The 19,703-nt window shown below is 44.7% G+C and overlaps 1 protein-coding gene across 1 annotated transcript in view; it reads right to left on the bottom strand.

Annotated features, from left to right (window-relative positions):
- Positions 1-9,719, bottom strand: part of LOC120018333 (neprilysin-like) — a 54,170-nt gene extending 44,451 nt beyond the window's left edge. The window contains exons 1-2 of the mRNA XM_038961469.1: positions 9,677-9,719; positions 4,783-4,959 (exon numbers count right to left, since the gene is read on the bottom strand). Of these exons, the coding sequence (XP_038817397.1) occupies positions 4,783-4,959; positions 9,677-9,719 (220 nt within the window). The remainder of the gene's footprint in view (positions 1-4,782; positions 4,960-9,676) is intronic.
- Between the last annotated feature and the right edge of the window lie 9,984 nt (positions 9,720-19,703).

Here is a 19,703-nt window from a genome sequence, read left to right as displayed (position 1 = left end):
AGTAGTAGAACTCTGAAGGAAACAGTAATGCTGGTCAGACAGTAGTAGAACTCTACTGAAGGAACCAATACTGCTGGTCAGACAGTAGTAGAACTCTACTGAAGGAACCAATACTGCTGGTCAGACAGTAGTAGAACTCTACTGAAGGAACCAGTACTGCTGGTCAGACAGTAGTAGAACTCTACTGAAGGAACCAGTACTGCTGGTCAGACAGTAGTAGAACTCTACTGAAGGAAACAGTACTGCTGGTCAGACAGTAGTAGAACTCTACTGAAGGAACCAATACTGCTGGTCAGACAGTAGTAGAACTCTACTGAAGGAACCAATACTGCTGGTCAGACAGTAGTAGAACTCTACTGAAGGAACCAGTACTGCTGGTCAGACAGTAGTAGAACTCTACTGAAGGAACCAGTACTGCTGGTCAGACAGTAGTAGAACTCTACTGAAGGAAACAGTACTGCTGGTCAGACAGTAGTAGAACTCTACTGAAGGAAACAGTACTGCTGGTCAGACAGTAGTAGAACTCTACTGAAGGAAACAGTACTGCTGGTCAGACAGTAGTAGAACTCTACTGAAGGAAACAGTACTGCTGGTCAGACAGTAGTAGAACTCTGAAGGAAACAGTACTGCTGGTCAGACAGTAGTAGAACTCTGAAGGAAACAGTACTGCTGGTCAGACAGTAGTAGAACTCTACTGAAGGAAACAGTACTGCTGGTCAGACAGTAGTAGAACTCTGAAGGAAACAGTAATGCTGGTCAGACAGTAGTAGAACTCTACTGAAGGAAACAGTACTGCTGGTCAGACAGTAGTAGAACTCTACTGAAGGAAACAGTACTGCTGGTCAGACAGTAGTAGAACTCTACTGAAGGAAACAGTACTGCTGGTCAGACAGTAGTAGAACTCTACTGGAGGAAACAGTACTGCTGGTCAGACAGTAGTAGAACTCTACTGAAGGAAACAGTACTGCTGGTCAGACAGTAGTAGAACTCTACTGAAGGAAACAGTACTGCTGGTCAGACAGTAGTAGAACTCTGAAGGAAACAGTACTGCTGGTCAGACAGTAGTAGAACTCTACTGAAGGAAACAGTACTGCTGGTCAGACAGTTGTAGAACTCTACTGAAGGAAACAGTACTGCTGGTCAGACAGTTGTAGAACTCTACTGAAGGAAACAGTACTGCTGGTCAGACAGTTGTAGAACTCTACTGAAGGAACCAGTACTGCTGGTCAGACAGTAGTAGAACTCTACTGAAGGAACCAGTACTGCTGGTCAGACAGTAGTAGAACTCTACTGAAGGAAACAGTACTGCTGGTCAGACAGTAGTAGAACTCTACTGAAGGAAACAGTACTGCTGGTCAGACAGTAGTAGAACTCTACTGAAGGAAACAGTACTGCTGGTCAGACAGTTGTAGAACTCTACTGAAGGAACCAGTACTGCTGGTCAGACAGTTGTAGAACTCTACTGAAGGAACCAGTACTGCTGGTCAGACAGTAGTAGAACTCTACTGAAGGAACCAGTACTGCTGGTCAGACAGTAGTAGAACTCTACTGAAGGAAACAGTACTGCTGGTCAGACAGTAGTAGAACTCTACTGAAGGAAACAGTACTGCTGGTCAGACAGTAGTAGAACTCTACTGAAGGAAACAGTACTGCTGGTCAGACAGTAGTTGTCAGAAGTAGAACACTATGACTGCTGGGATATCTTAATCCCTCTATCTGAAAACAATAAAGTGGTGCCTTTCAGAACCAATCAGTTCTCGCTCACCATCAATCATTAATCACCAACATCACACTGTCACATTTGGAATAATCTAAATCGACAGTCACGTACTGCCCATGTTTAGTTATCCATTGTCATGGATTAGTAAACATGAAGACGTCATGTCTCCGTGTCTAACTAAACCAGTGTGAACAGTGACTTAGTTCTATTTATTTCCCAAAGCCCCATTCATAGCTCCTATCACACAGTGTTAATTGGCCTGTAAAGGACGAGGAAGGCTCCATCTCCAATGGCCGTAAGCTCTCAACAAGCTTCACATTTATTTATATTTTATTGAACCTTTAACTAGGCAAGTCAGTTAAGATCAAATTCTTATTGACAATGACGGCCTACCCCGGCCAAACCCTAACAACGCTGGGCCAATTGGGCACCGCCCTATGGGACTCCCAATCACGCTCGGTTGTGATACATCCTGGAATCTAACCAGCTTCTGTAGTGACGTCTGTAGCACTGAGATGCAGTGGGATTCAGTATTCAGCCCACTACTGGCCATCCCTAACAGCCTGTTGAGAACCCTGTACCTTAGTAGGATTCAGTATTCAGTCCACTACTGGCCATCCCTAACAGCCTGTTGAAAACCCTGTACCTTAGTGGGATTCAGTATTCAGCCCACTACTGGCCATCCCTAACAACCTGTTGAAAACCCTGTACCTTAGTGGGATTCAGTATTCAGCCCACTACTGGCCATCCCTAACAGCCTGTTGAAAACCCTGTACCTTAGTGGGATTCAGTATTCAGCCCACTACTGGCCATCCCTAACAACCTGTTGAAAACCCTGTACCTTAGTGGGATTCAGTATTCAGCCCACTACTGGCCATCCCTAACAACCTGTTGAAAACCCTGTACCTTAGTGGGATTCAGTATTCAGCCCACTACTGGCCATCCCTAACAGCCTGTTGAAAACCCTGTACCTTAGTGGGATTCAGTATTCAGCCCACTACTGGCCATCCCTAACAGCCTGTTGAAAACCCTGTACCTTAGTAGGATTCAGTATTCAGCCCACTACTGGCCATCCCTAACAGCCTGTTGAAAACCCTGTACCTTAGTAGGATTCAGTATTCAGTCCACTACTGGCCATCCCTAACAGCCTGTTGAAAACCCTGTACCTTAGTGGGATTCAGTATTCAGTCCACTACTGGCCATCCCTAACAGCCTGTTGAAAACCCTGTACCTTAGTGGGATTCAGTATTCAGTCCACTACTGGCCATCCCTAACAGCCTGTTGAGAACCCTGTACCTTAGTGGGATTCAGTATTCAGTCCACTACTGGCCATCCCTAACAGCCTGTTGAAAACCCTGTACCTTAGTGGGATTCAGTATTCAGCCCACTACTGGCCATCCCTAACAGCCTGTTGAAAACCCTGTACCTTAGTAGGATTCAGTATTCAGCCCACTACTGGCCATCCCTAACAACCTGTTGAAAACCCTGTACCTTAGTGGGATTCAGTATTCAGCCCACTACTGGCCATCCCTAACAGCCTGTTGAAAACCCTGTACCTTAGTAGGATTCAGTATTCAGTCCACTACTGGCCATCCCTAGCAACCTGTTGAAAACCCTGTACCTTAGTGGGATTCAGTATTCAGTCCACTACTGGCCATCCCTAACAGCCTGTTGAAAACCCTGTACCTTAGTGGGATTCAGTATTCAGCCCACTACTGGCCATCCCTAACAGCCTGTTGAAAACCCTGTACCTTAGTAGGATTCAGTATTCAGTCCACTACTGGCCATCCCTAACAGCCTGTTGAAAACCCTGTACCTTAGTGGGATTCAGTATTCAGCCCACTACTGGCCATCCCTAACAGCCTGTTGAAAACCCTGTACTTTAGTGGGATTCAGTATTCAGCCCACTACTGGCCATCCCTAACAGCCTGTTGAAAACCCTGTACCTTAGTGGGATTCAGTATTCAGCCCACTACTGGCCATCCCTAACAGCCTGTTGAAAACCCTGTACTTTAGTGGGATTCAGTATTCAGCCCACTACTGGCCATCCCTAACAGCCTGTTGAAATCCCTGTACCTTAGTGGGATTCAGTATTCAGCCCACTACTGGCCATCCCTAACAGCCTGTTGAAAACCCTGTACCTTAGTGGGATTCAGGCCACTATAGGCTTTAACGCTCCCCTTGAGCTGACAAACTTTAAGGGGGTAATCTGCAGTTTGAACAATAAAGCCGACTACCTGCTACCGTGTTTTGATAAAAAGCTGTGGGATAGGGCTTGAGAAATGTAACCACTTTCATATTAATTGACAGATCTCTGGATGCAAGGCCTGACCATCCATGATATCAAAGTCATAGTTTTAACCATGTTTTAAGGGAAAGGCTTGTGTCTTCTGCATTTAACCCAACCCCTCTGAATCAGAGAGGTTGCCATAATTGACATCCACGTCTTCGTCGCCCGGGGAACAATGGGTTAACAGCCTTGTTCAGAACAACCGATTTTGACATTATCAGCTCGGGGATTCGACCCAGCAACCTTTCAGTTACTGGGCCAACGCTCTAACCACTAGGCTACCTGCCGCCCGGCTATTCAGTGTTTGTTTACAACTTAAATGTTTACAAACATAGGAGCAAAACAATCTTATATTTTGTGTTCTAAATGGGGTACAACAGTTGACCTAAGCTAATGAGAGGTTATATTCTTCAAGATTCAAAATGGGTAACATTAGATATCATGAATATAAAAGTTTTAAAAAATTAGCAATGAATATTGCCCCTTCGAAGTCTGAAAGCCACATATTAAAATGTGCCATAACATTTGACTTAACAGTATGTTTTAGGGTCGTCGCTGACAGAAAGTAGGCTATACAAGCGCACAAGATTGCAACCGTATGAATAGAAAACAGATTTGTTTTTCAAAAGCACATCACCATAACATCTGTTGAGATGGCTAAAGGCTCTTCACATAACGTTTTAACTACATGTGATTTGGCTGACTGACTGATTAATAGATTCATTGCTGATTGATCGACAGTGATTGCTCTATGAGTTTCTCCACTCACCACTGTCAGTCCTCTTTGTGGCGAAGAGGACGATGAGGGCCAATATTACGATGAAGAGGAGGGAGACGATGGTGAGCAGCCCGATCTCCAGAGAGGTCCAGTGGGGCTTCTTAGCCGATTTAGGGGGGACGGTCTCCACCATGCTCAACACTCCTTCAGCTGCTGGCTGTAACGCCTCACCTGAGGGGAGACAAGGTTAACTCTGAAATAATCTCCTTGAAGAATATAAACTAAGTAAACATGATATCTCATAGAAAGATGTGGCAACAACTCAGCTGTAAAAATAAAAGGTCAACCGTCCCTCCCAACACCACGATAAAGGTCAACCGTCCCCCCCAACACCACGATAAAGGTCAACCGTCCCCCCCAACACCACGATAAAGGTCAACCGTCCCCCCCAACACCACGATAAAGGTCAACCCTCCCCCCCCAACACCACGATAAAGGTCAACCCTCCCCCCCCAACACCACGATAAAGGTCAACCCTCCCCCCCAACACCACGATAAAGGTCAACCGTCCCTCCCAACGCCACGATAAAGGTCAACCGTCCCTCCCAACACCACGATAAAGGTCAACCCTCCCCCCCCAACACCACGATAAAGGTCAACCGTCCCGCCCAACACCACGATAAAGGTCAACCGTCCCTCCCAACACCACGATAAAGGTCAACCGTCCCCCCCAACACCACAATAAAGGTCAACCGTCCCCCCCAACACCACGATAAAGGTCAACCGTCCCCCCCAACACCACGATAAAGGTCAACCGTCCCTCCCAACACCACGATAAAGGTCAACCGTCCCCCCCAACACCACGATAAAGGTCAACCCTCCCCAACACCACGATAAAGGTCAACCGTCCCCCCCAACATCACGATAAAGGTCAACCGTCCCCCCCAACACCACGATAAAGGTCAACCCTCCCCAACACCACGATAAAGGTCAACCGTCCCCCCCAACACCACGATAAAGGTCAACCGTCCCCCCCAACACCACGATAAAGGTCAACCCTCCCCAACACCACGATAAAGGTCAACCCCCCCCAACACCACGATAAAGGTCAACCGTCCCCCCCAACACCACAATAAAGGTCAACCGTCCCTCCCAACACCACGATAAAGGTCAACCGTCCCCCCCAACACCACGATAAAGGTCAACCGTCCCCCCCAACACCACGATAAAGGTCAACCGTCCCCCCCAACACCACGATAAAGGTCAACCGTCCCCCCCAACACCACGATAAAGGTCAACCGTCCCCCCCAACACCACGATAAAGGTCAACCGTCCCCCCCAACACCACGATAAAGGTCAACCGTCCCCCCCAACACCACGATAAAGGTCAACCGTCCCCCCCAACACCACGATAAAGGTCAACCGTCCCTCCCAACACCACGATAAAGGTCAACCGTCCCTCCCAACACCACGATAAAGGTCAACCGTCCCCCCCAACACCACGATAAAGGTCAACCCTCCCCAACACCACGATAAAGGTCAACCGTCCCCCCCAACATCACGATAAAGGTCAACCGTCCCCCCCAACACCACGATAAAGGTCAACCCTCCCCAACACCACGATAAAGGTCAACCGTCCCCCCCAACACCACGATAAAGGTCAACCGTCCCCCCCAACACCACGATAAAGGTCAACCGTCCCTCCCAACACCACGATAAAGGTCAACCGTCCCTCCCAACACCACGATAAAGGTCAACCGTCCCCCCCAACACCACGATAAAGGTCAACCCTCCCCAACACCACGATAAAGGTCAACCCCCCCCAACACCACGATAAAGGTCAACCGTCCCCCCCAACACCACAATAAAGGTCAACCGTCCCTCCCAACACCACGATAAAGGTCAACCGTCCCCCCCAACACCACGATAAAGGTCAACCCTCCCCAACACCACGATAAAGGTCAACCGTCCCCCCCAACACCACGATAAAGGTCAACCCTCCCCCCCCCCCCCCCCCCCACCATTTTTATTTTAACTAGGCAAGTCAGTTAAGAAAAAATTCGTATTTACAATGACGGCCTACCAAAAGGCAAAAGGCCTCATGAGGGGACGGGGCATGGGATTAAAAATAAAAACATGTATACAATATAAATAAATATAGACAAAACACACATCACAACGAGAGAGACACACAACACTACATAAAGAGAGAATAAAGGATAACCCTCCCCAACACCACGATAAAGAGAGAGAAGTGGAAGGGAAAGATGAAGAGAATGAGAGATGAATAGAGAGAGAGAGAACGAGAGAGAAACAGAGAGATAAGTAGCTAAATTCTAAGAGAAAGACAGGGAGAGGGAAAGGCGGGGGGGGGGGGGGGGGGGGGTCACACAGTAAGGTACAAACCTTACAAAAGCCCAGAAAATGGTCCAGATGAAAATATAATACCCTACCTTGTAATGTGCAGCAGAAAGAATACAAGGCTCCAGAACCAGACAAGATCAGCTCTGCCTCTCACCAAGTTATAGTTCAACTCCTCAGCAAAATGCACGTAGTAAACTCTTCCTTAACAGGCAATTGATCCTTGATCCCCCGCTTGGCAAGTACACACACGTTTACAAGCTGGTTCAGTGACCAGAGTCTGCAGAAGGGAGGCTCCTGCTGTTAGCTGGCTGAGACGAGAGCACCCATTCAGGGGACAAAGTCTCCTTGCCTCCCTTTACACACACACACACACACACACACACACACACACACACACACACACACACACACACACACACACACACACACACACACACACACACACACACACACACACACACACACACACACACACACACACCTGATGTCTACTTGAAGTACGGCTTTAGAACAGTTGAATGTGTAGAAGGGAACAACACTCTCCATTACTGTTCTACACCTGTAACCTGGGCCTATTAGGCACCTAATGTCAGGCGCATTAGGAGGACGGATAATTGGCCATTACAGCAAGGGAGCAGAGAAGACCAGACACTCTGCTTTAGCTGTAACTCATGATAATTCAGATGCTAACTGTTAGATGTGCCATCTCCTCAGGCATCATGTGAACACTTATGCATTCATTCCTATTCCATCATCCCAGTTGGCTCCAGTTCAATGATTGACTGCCAGGAGTGGCATGTCACTGCAGCTATATACTACCTGGAGGAAATGCATTCCATAGGCTGATAATACACAGACAGATACCGATAGAGAAATATGGAGGGATGAGGGTCACTGGGTATTCTGAAAAGAGAAGTGGAAAGAGGCAGAGAGAGAGGCAGAGAGAGAGAGAGAGAGAGACAGGCAGGCAGGGGGGGCAGGGGCAGAGGGAGAGAGAGGCAGGGGCAGAGACAGGCAGGGGGAGGCAGAGACAGGCAGGGGGAGGCAGAGGCAAAGAGAGACAGGCAGGGAGAGAGAGAGACACAGGCAGAGAGAAAGAGAGGCAGGGGCAGGCAGACAGAAAGAGAGGCAGGGGCAGGCAGAGAAAGAGAGGCAGGGGCAGGCAGAGAGAGAGAGGCAGGGGCAGGCAGAGAGAGAGAGGCAGGGGCAGGCAGAGAGAGAGAGGCAGGGGGAGAGAGAGAGAGAGGCAGAGCAAGGAAGATCAGCGTTATGTTTGACCTACTAATCAGAGCTTACTCTTACTCTAGCCTGCATACTGCACAGCACATAGAACTGTTTCAACACACACACACACACACACACACAGAAAGGGATTACATTTGGTGACGACAGCAGCCATGTGTGCTTTCACAATGTCACACCACGAGGTGTATGTTGAGGGGGGGTTCGGGGTCTCGATATGGGGGGTGCTACAGGAGTGTGTGTGTGTGTGTGAGAGAGCCATAATCCTGCCAGGCACGTCAAGTCTAAGCACTAGGATAGAATGACTTCTGACATATGCAAGAGAGGTGGGGTAAAGAGGGAGAGATGTTAGAAGAGATGGCAGTTAGCATGTAGGAGTGAGACAGTGGGGCCTCTTACTGTAGGAGTGACTTGTAGGCAGTACTTTTAGTAGGACTATGTCTCACACACAGAAGCATGAACGCACCACACACACCGTTTTGCACACACCTCTGTTCGTGTGTGAGCGTGGGGGCTCCAGATGGGTTTAAGACTCCACACACACACCTCTGTTCGTGTGTGAGCGTGGGGGCTCCAGATGGGTTTAAGACTCCACACACACAACCTTTATTTATGATTGTTGTATGTTACTCTGATGAATTTGAAACGTCGCAATGAGACCTCACAAACCACTTCAAAATGAAAGTCGTGTTTCACTGTAACCACAACACACACGTAGCTTAAACCTATTCCCTGAAGTTACGGTTCCACTAAGACATTATTGTTTACCATCAAAATGTCCAGATGATAAAAAGTTTCAATTACTGAAATGAATCCTTTGAATAATGGCTAAACACTATAAAACCCATGTAGTCTGAACCCAACCCCTACAGGGAATCATTACAATGGAGACGAACACATATGTCCATGACTGTACCCAACACAACAACTCAAACGGTATATTATTTATAGAAACGACAGAGCTGTAATGAAAATATGTTCACATGTTCTTTTTAAAAGATCCATCACAAACACATTCTAGTCTGTGCGAAGCATGTCCGAAGGGGAAACTAGTCCTATTAAAACATCTATTTTGTGAGCAAAAAAATCTGTCGACAATTATGACATGAATAAACACATGATCACTCACATCTGGCAAGAGACACTGAATGACCAAGAAGGGAAGGAGCCGAATGCGCTTAGGCGACGGAGTTCATTTCCTAACTGTTGCACATCAAACAAGAGTAAAGAAAACTCAGTGGGAAGACATGATGATCAACCGGTGAATGTCACTTGTCCCACACACAGACCAAGCATCAAAATGCAATATTTAGAATGGATTTGGCACGTGTAACCGACTTACCAGGAATCTCTGAAAATTTTCGATCGATGATATATATGGGCATTACATCAACCAATCAAACGTCCTTCAAAAGTCAATCAGATGCGCGGAGGTAATATGACCTGGAAATTGATGTTGGTGAGAATGTAGGCTACCTGTTTAGATTAGTTTATTAGGATCCCCATTAGCTACTGCACGTGCAGCATCTACTCTTCCTTTCTCGTTGCCTGTCTGTGGATTTCAAGAACAATCCGCCTCGCGCTTCCCTTGCTGGCAAAGAACGTGAAAACAAGCTTACCTCTTCTACCTGTTAACGCCACGAGCCTACAACACCCCCAAGCCAGAGTCCAAGACAGTTGTATTTCTATTCTAGATCTATTGAACGGACGCTTCAGCGAGAAATGTAGGATAAATCAACGGAAAGTCTAATGACCGGAGAGTAAACGTGTGACCTGTCAGTGAAGTATCCCGGTGAAGTTTCCACTTAGCGGTTACCGATACGTTGCCTCTCTTTAAGGCAGCGTTTAGAAGTGAGCCTGTCAACGAAGCTCGAGCTGCGAGTAGATGAGCGCGCCACAAGTCGCTCTTAAATAGCTGGGGCGAGCGGATTGCGCCATGAGCGAATAGGCTGCCTATACCGCAGTTCGGTCAGTCACTGATATGATGATGGTTACCCCTTGCATTATTTGTTGATCAAACTCCCCTTTCTCAATAACTTGCAAGTTGCAACGAACCTTGGGGCAGGCTAAAATTGTGTTATGCAATGACCTTCATTGACTCGAACTTAGTCTTTATCTACAACCTTGTTTCCCATCCACAGTTTTTATGTGAATAAAGTCATAAGGTATAAAAATGACAGCTGTGATGGAAACAGGTGTTTCGGTACAATTTCATTAATGGCTACAGATCATTTGTTCGTTCGACATGGCGGGATCTTTTTGGTTTGGTAAAATTCATTGTGCGAGAAATGGTGGTGGAGACGCCTTTAGGTGCAGGTATTGATATAATAACCATCAGAGCCGGACGGCCCTATACGCTCACTACGCAAGTTGCGTAGGGCCCCGCAAATTACGTAATGGCCCCGCCTCGTGTCAAAGCGGGTGTCAATGTTTACAACTTCGATGAGAGGATGAAGCAGAACTATGCTTCTGGTCAAGAAAGGAGGGAAAAAAACACCATGAGACTGAAGAGTGAATTGCGGGAACAGCAATCAAGTAAAAGTATGTTCTCTACTGAAAGAGCTGCTTCCTGTGCTTGGCCCTCCTATGTTAAACATAATAAATGGCTCTCTAACCACCGGATGTGTACCAAACTCACTAAAAGTGGCAGTAATAAAGCCTCTCTTGAAAAAGCCAAACCTTGATCCAGAAAATATAAAAAAACTATCGGCCTATATCGAATCTCCCATTCCTCTCAAAAATTGTAGAAAAAGCTGTTGCGCAGCAACTCACAGCCTTCCTGAAGACAAACAATGTATACGAAACGCTTCAGTCTGGTTTTAGACCCCATCATAGCACTGAGACTGCACTTGTGAAGGTGGTAAATGACCTTTTAATGGCATCAGACTGAGGCTCTGGATCTGTCCTCGTGCTCCTAGACCTTAGTGCTGCTTTTGATACCATCGATCACCACATTCTTTTGGAGAGATTGGAAACCCAAATTGCTCTACACGGACAAGTTCTGGCCTGGTTTAGATCTTATCTGTGGGAAAGATATCAGTTTGTCTCAGTGGATGGTTTGTCATCTGACAAATCAACTGTAAATTTTGGTGTTCCTCAAGGTTCTGTTTTGGGACCACTATTGTTTTCACTCTATATTTTCCCTCTTGGTGATGTCATTCGGAAACATAATGTTAACTTTCACTGCTATGCGGATAACACACAGCTGTACATTTCGATGAAACATGTTGAAGCCCCAAAATTGCCCTCGCTGGAAGCCTGTGTTTCAGACATAAGGAAGTGGATGGCTGCAAATGTTCTACTTTTAAACTCGGACAAAACAGAGATGAAGAAACAAAGAGATCTTCTGTTAAATCTGACAATTAATCTTGATGGTTGTACAGTCTTCTCAAATAAAACTGTGAATGACCTCGGCGTTACTCTGGACCATGATCTCTCTTTTGACGAACATATCAAGACTGTTTCAAGGACAGCTTTTTTCCATCTATGTGTAACAGTATAACTTTAAACCGTCCCCTCGCCCCGACCCGGGCGCGAACCAGGGACCCTCTGCACACATCAACAACTGACACCCACGAAGCGTCGTTACCCATCGCTCCACAAAAGCCGCGGCCCTTGCAGAGCAAGGTGCAACATTACTAATAGGTTTCAGAGCAAGTGACGTAACTGATTGAAACGCTACTAGCGCGTACCCGCTAACTAGCTAGCCATTTCACATCTGTTACATATGTAACATTGCAAAAATCAGAAACTTTCTGTCCAAAAATGATGCAGAAAAATTAATCCATGCTTTTGTCACTTCTAGGTTAGACTACTGCAATGCTCTACTTTCCGGCTACCCGGATAAAGCACTAAATAAACTTCAGTTAGTGCTAAACATGGCTGCTAGAATCTTGACTAGAACCAAAAAGTTGATCATATTACTCCAGTGCTAGCCTCTCTACACTGACTTCCTGTTAAGGCTAGGGCTGATTTCAAGGTTTTACTGCTAACCTACAAAGCATTACATGGGCTTGCTCCTACCTATCTTTCCGATTTGGTCCTGCCGTACATACCTACACGTCCGCTACGGTCACAAGATGCAGGCCTCCTTATTGTCCTTAGAATTTCTAAGCAAACAGCTGGAGGCAGGGCTTTCTCCTATAGAGCTCAATTTTTATGGAATGGTCTGCCTACCCACGTGAGAGACGCAGACTCGGTCTAAACCTTTAAGTCTTTATTGAAGATTCATCTCTTCAGTAGGTCCTATGTTTGAGTGTAGTCTGGCCCAGGAGTGTGAAGGTGAATGGAAAGGCACTGGAGCAACGAACCACCCTTGCTGTCTCTGCCTGGCTGGTTCCCCTCTCTCCACTGGGATTCTCTGCCTCTAACTCTATTACGGGGGCTGAGTCACTGGCTTACTGGTGCCATGACGTTCCTAGGAGGGGTGCGTCACGAGTGGGTTGAGTCACTGACGTGGTCTTCCTGTCTGGGTTGGTGCCCCCCCTTGGGTTGTGCCATGGCGGAGATCTTTGTGGGCTATACTCGGCCTTGTCTCAGGATGGTAAGTTGGTGGTTGAAGATATCCTTCTAGTGGTGTGGGGGCTGTGCCAGTATTTATGCTGCAGTAGTTTATGTGTCGGGGGGTTTGGGTCAGTCTGTTATATCTGGAGTATTTCTCATGTCTTATCCGGTGTCCTGTGTGAATTTAAGCTCTCTCTCTCTCTCTCTCTCTCTCTCTCTCTCTCTCTCTCTCTCTCTCTCTCTCTCTCTCTCTCTCTCTCTCTCTCTCTCTCTCTCTCTCTCTCTCTCTCTCTCTCTCTCTCTCTCTCTCTCTCTCTCTCTCTCTCTCTCTCTCTCTCTCTCTCTCTCTCTCTCTCTCTCTCTCTCTCTCTCTCTCTCTCTCTCGTGTCAATATTGCCAAAGCAACAATGTATACAATATACATTGTAATAAAATTATAAACAATGACAAATAATAATATAGAATGGCAGTAAATAATAATACAAAATTAAATATAAAAATAGTAACAATAAAATGGTAACAGTCAATAATCGAATGTAATGTAATAAAAAAATGAAACTATAACTAACTTATAACTAAATAACGGTCATCTTCACCATTACATTGGTACTATAACTACTATCATCACTACCACTACTACCACCACCACCATCATTAAACTGCTATCATTACCATTACCACCCATACTATTACTACTTGGAATGATAAACAACAATAATAATAGTAATAACAGTAATAACAATAACAGTCATAATAAGTAACAGTCATAATACTGCTTACTATGCAGATGTTATTATTCAGTGTCCCTCAGGCTATGGCAGACAAATACATATTTGGCTGCAAGAGGAGCCATTGCTCCTTCGCCTATGAGTATTTTTAGTTTTTCCTCTGGGTTTAATAAGTTAAAATTTGGAATAAATGTAGACATTTCTGGAGAAAGTGCATCTCTGTTTCTACATCCCCTGTCGTGCAGTGACCACATACACGCTCCTCTTTGGGTAGCCATGTCTTTTTATGTCTGCCGGTTTCTATTGCCAATCGGTGGTCACTCAGCCTGTACTTGGTAAGGATCTGTCTCTGCTTCGTATCTCTGACAGAGTAGAGATATTCAGCCAATTCATATTCTCTGTTTAGGGTCAGATAGCAATTTAGTCGGCTTTGGGATTTTGTTTCGTTTTTCCAATGTTGTATATATGAGTCCTTTGATTGGTTCATGATTTTGTTTATTGGAATTCTTTCTTTTGAAGCAGTGCTGGTGTCAGCTTGGTTGGTGAGGTCCAACACCAGCTGACTGAGAGGGCTCGTTTCTGGGCTCAGCTCTTGGGTTTGAAGTGCTTTAAATTGCAGACTCGAATTTGGACTTGAATTTAGATGTAGCCAAAATTTTAATGATCTTTTCTGTATTTTCATTATTACTGGAAAGCGGCCCAATTCTGCCCTACATGCATTAGTTGGTGTATTTCTCTGGACTTGTAGGATTTTCCGACAGAATTCTGCATGTAGGGCTTCAATTGGATGTTTGTCCCACATTTTAAAGTCCAGTTTATTGAGTGGCCCCCAAACCTCACTTCCGTAAAGAGCTATTGGTAGGATTACACTGTCAAATATTTTGGTCCAAATTCTAATTGGGATGTTGATTTTGAATAATTTCATTTTTATTGCATACAATGCTCTGCGGGCTTTTTCTTTGAGTGCATTCACTGCCCTATTAAAGTTTCCCGATGCAGATATGGTCAGACCAAGGTAGGTGTAATTTTTTGTGTGTTCAATGATGGTGTTGTTCAGGGTGAATTTATATTTGTGTTTCTGACATCTGTTTTGTTTTTGGAAAATCATGATTTTAGTTTTTGGGAAATTTACTGCCAGGGCCCAATTATGGCAATATTGCTCTAGAATATTAATGTTCTGTTGAAGACCTTCTTTGGTTGGTGATAGAAGTACCAAGTCATCAGCATATAGCAGGTATTTCACCTCTGTGTCAAATAGTGTGAGTCCTGGGGCTGGAGAATTGTCCAACATGTCTGCTAATTCATTGATATAAATGTTGAAAAGATTTTGGACTCAAACTACAGCCTTGTCTCACACCTCGACATTGTGAAAAGAATTCTGTTCTTTGGTTTTTGATTTTTATTGCACACTTGTTTTCTGTGTACATACATTTTATTAAGTCATACACCTTACTGTAACAGTAAGGCGCGAACCAGGGACCCTCTGCACACATCAACAACTGACACCCACGAAGCGTCGTTACCCATCGCTCCACAAAAGCCACGGCCCTTGCAGAGCAAGGTGCAACCCTACTTCAGGTCTCAGAGCAAGTGACGTAACTGATTGAAACGCTAGTAGCGCGTACCCGCTAACTAGCTAGCCATTTCACATCCGTTACACTCACCCCCCTTTCAACCTCCTCCTTTTTCCGCAGCAACCAGTGATCCGGGTCAACAGCATCAATGTAACAGTATAACTTTAGTACGTCCCCTCGCCCCGACCCGGGCGCGAACCAGGGACCCTCTGCACACATCAACAACGGTCGCCCACGAAGCATCGTTACCCATCGCTCCACAAAGGCCGCGGCCCTTGCAGAGCAAGGTGCAACCCTACTTCAGGTCTCAGAGCAAGTGACGTAACTGATTGAAACGCTAGTAGCGCGTACCCGCTAACTAGCTAGCCATTTCACATCCGTTACATTACCACCAAGCCCACTTTGGAGAATTTTGTAGAATAGCCCTTCGTGCCAAATAGAATCAAATGCTTTTTTAAAGTCAATAAAGCAAGCTAAGATTTTGCCCTCTTTTTTTTGGTGTATGTGTTTATTAATTAGTGTGTGTAAGGTGTATATATGGTCAGTAGTGCGATGGTTAGGGAGAAAGCCAATTTGACATTTAGTTATTAAATTTTTTTCTTGAAGAAAGGTTTGAATTCTTGAATTCAAAATGCTACAGAAAACCTTTCCCAAGTTACTGTTTACACAAATTCCCCTGTAATTATTGGGGTCTGATTTGTCTCCACTTTTGTGGATAGGGGAGATGAGCCCCTGGTTCCAGACATCAGGGAAGCAGCCAGAAGTTAAAACCATGTTGAACAATTTAAGCACAGCATTTTGCAACTCAGGTGTGCTGTTTTTCAGCATTTCATTTCTGATGTTGTCTAGACCACAAGCCTTCTTTGATTTAATAGATTTGAGATTTTCATTTAGTTCTTGTTGGGTTATTGGGTAATCTAATGGATTTTGGTTGTTTTTAATGACTGATTCAAGGATGTTCAATTTTTCTTTAATTTCTAATTGGTTCTGTTTTAAGTCTTTTTGTGGGATGTTTTTGTATAGATTATCAAAATAAGTTTTCCAAATTCCTACATCTTGTATGGCTAAATCTTGTGGCTTTGTTGTGCTTAAATTGTTCCACATGTCCCAGAACTGATTTTGGTCAATTGCGTTTTCAATTTCATCAAGTGTCTTGTTGGTATAATTCAGTTTCTTGCGTTTCAGTGTATGTTTATACTGTTTCAGAGTTTCAAAGTATTCATATCGTAGCTCTGGGTTGTTTTGCTGCTTATGTTTTTTGTTTGACATTTGTCTTAGGTGTTTTCTAATTGTTTTACATTCATTATCAAACCATTTGTCAGAAACATTTTGTTTTTTGTTTCTGATGTTGCATTTCTTTGGTTTTCTCAAATTTGCTTTCGGTGCTGCTTTTTGGAATATGCAGTTGATGTTTAGAGTAGCCGAATTGACACCATCTTTATTGTTTTGGTATTGTGAGTTATTGAAAAACTGTATAGAGATCATCATTTCATTTGAGTTCAATGTTTCAATGAATCTCTCTGCACTGTTTGGAGCCCATCTGTACGATTAGTTTATGTTGTAGAGTTTATTGGGCAGTTTTTTTGAATGAATATTGCCGGTTAATTTCTTCAAAAACACGTTGATCTGACAATGGTGTCTGTGGTCTGACAGTGAATGCACTAATGGAGGAGGGGTCAATGTCCGTGATGGCATAATCGACTACACTTGTCCCAAGAGCTGAGCAGTAAGTAAACTGACCTAAAGAGTCCCCTCTGATTCTCTCTCTCTCTCTCTCTCTCTCTCTCTCTCTCTCTCTCTCTCTCTCTCTCTCTCTCTCTCTCTCTCTCTCTCTCTCTCTGAGGACCTGAGCCCTAGGACCATGCCTCAGAACTACCTGGCCTGATGACTCCTTGCTGTCCCCATTCCACCTGGCCGTGCTGCTGCTCCAGTTTCAACTGTTCTGCCAGTTTCAACTGTTCTGCCTATGGAACCCTGACCTGTTCACCGGACGTGCTACCTGTCCCAGACCTGCTGTTTTCAACTCTCTAGAGACAGCAGGAGCGGTAGAGATACTCTGAATGTGATCGGCTACGAAAAGCCAACTGACATTTACTCCTGAGGTGCTGACCTGTTGCACCCTCGACAACCACTGTGATTATTATTATTTTACCCTGTTGGTCATCTATGAATATTTGAACATCTTGGCCATGTTCTGTTATAATCTCCACCCGGCACAGCCAGAAGAGGACTGGCCACCCCTCATAGCCTGGTTCCTCTCTAGGTTTCTTCCTAGGTTCTGGCCTTTCTAGGGAGTTTTTCCTAGCCACCCTGCTTCTACACCTGCATTGCTTGCTGTTTGGGGTTTTTAGGCTGGGTTTCTGTACAGCACTTTGAGATATCAGCTGATGTAAGAAGGGCTATATAAATACATTTGATTTGATTTGATTGATTTGATTCTCTCCTCTCCAACTTTGACGTCAGCAAATAACAGTAGCGTTACGTTAATGTGCTAGCTTGCAGTGCATCTCTCTCTAGTCTGTCTGTCTTGCTAACCTAGCTGGGCAGTGCATCTCTTGGTCTGTCTGTGTCTTGCTTGCCAGCCACTTCTAAGGCGGTGTTCTGTGACTTTGTGCTGACAAAGGTGAGTGTGAAATACAACTATTTATTACGTTTGATAAACACCAACGGGCAACAGTGTTTATAAATTGCAGCTCGGAAAAGATAACCGTGTCGCTCGTGAACATGCGTTCATATGCGCACGCACAAAATGAAACTGGCACTTTCCAGCAGCATCCTCTGTGGGGACCAGTCCAGACAATATATAGGCGAGATGGCACTCCTCACAGGCGCACATAATTTTAAAACAAGACAATGATTATCTAGTCAATTAAATTAAATTCAAGGGACTTTATTGACATGGGAAACATATGTTTACATTGCCAAAGCAAGTAGATAATAATATAAAGTGAAATAAACAGTAAACATTACACTCACAGAAGTACCAAAGAAATAAAGACATTACAAATGTCATTATGTATATATACAGCGTTGTAACGATGTGAAAATGGTTAAAGTACAAAAGGGAAAATAAATAAACATAAATATGGGTTGTATTTACAATGGTGGTGTTGTTCTTCACTGGTTGCCCTTTTCTTGTGGCAACAGGTCACAAATCTTGCTGCTGTGATGGCACACTGTGGTATTTCGCCCAGTAGATATGGGAGTTTATCAAAACCGGGTTTGTTTTCAAATTCTTTGTGGATCTGTGTAATCTGAGGGAAATATGTGTCTCTAATATGGTCATACATTTGGCAGGAGCTCAGCTCAGTTTCCACTTCAATTTGTGTGCACATAGCCTGTCTTCTCTTGAGAGCCAGGTCTGCCTACGGCAGCCTTTCTCAATAGCAAGGCCATGCTCACTGACACTGAGTCTGTACATAGTCAAAGCTTTCCTTAAGTTTGGGTTAGTCACAGTGGTCAGGTATTCTGCCACTGTGTACTCTCTGTTTAGGGCTAAATAACATTCTAGTTTGCTCAGTTTTTTTGTTAATTCTTTCCAATGTGTCAAGTAATTATCATTTTGTTTTCCCATGATTTGGTTGGGTCTAATTGTATTGCTGTCCTGGTGCATCTCTTTGTAGGTGATGGCTTTGTTATGGAAGGTTTGGGAATCACTTCCTTTTAGGTGGTTGTGGATTTTAACGTCACTTTTCTGGATTTTGATAATTATCGGGTATCGGCCTAATTCTGCTCTGCATGCATTATTTATTGTTTTACGTTGTACACAGAGGATATTTTTGCCGAATTCTGCATGTAGAGTCTCAATTTGGTGTTTGTCTCATTTTGTGAATTCTTGGTTGGTGAGCAGACCCCAGGCCTCACAGCCATAAAGGGCAATGGGCTCAGGTTTTTTTTAGCCAGATCCTAATTTGTATGTCGAATTTTATGTTCCTGTTGATGGCATAGAATGCCCTTCTTGAATTTAAATGTTGATTAGCTGGGCATGCTGGGTAATATGGATGTACATCTCTCAGTAAATAATAACCATCAAGTATTCAGTCAAGCCATAGTATAAATAGTGTTTAATATTTGAAAATGTATTGAAAGGAAATCTGGGGGAGCCAGTTTGAATGGGCCTGATGCAGCTGATCAAATGAATGATAGTATTGTTATCTATATGTACAGGTGTTGTGCTTAAGTTTGTCAGTAGAGGAGATGCTGGATCATCAGCCAGTACAAGCACAGACTCAGTTGATCCACATCCAGCCAGTACTAACACAGACCCAGTACAGCCTGCATCAGCCAGTACTAACACAGACCTAGTACAGCCAGCCTCAGCCAGTACTAACACAGACCCAGTACAGCCAGCCTCAGCAGGTACTAACACAGACCCAGTACAGCCAGCCTCAGCAGGTACTAACACAGACCCAGTACAGCCTGCATCAGCCAGTACTAACACAGACCCAGTACAGCTGTCTTCAGCAGGTACTAACACAGACCCAGTACAGCCTGCATCAGCCAGTACTAACACAGACACAATACAGCTGGCTTCAGCAGGTACTAACACAGACCCAGTACATCC

This window comes from Salvelinus namaycush, chromosome 23 (genome assembly GCF_016432855.1).
Source record: "Salvelinus namaycush isolate Seneca chromosome 23, SaNama_1.0, whole genome shotgun sequence".
NCBI lineage: Eukaryota > Metazoa > Chordata > Actinopteri > Salmoniformes > Salmonidae > Salvelinus > Salvelinus namaycush.
The sequence above is the reverse complement of the archived record's forward strand: the minus strand, read 5'-3'. Positions and strand labels throughout refer to the sequence as shown.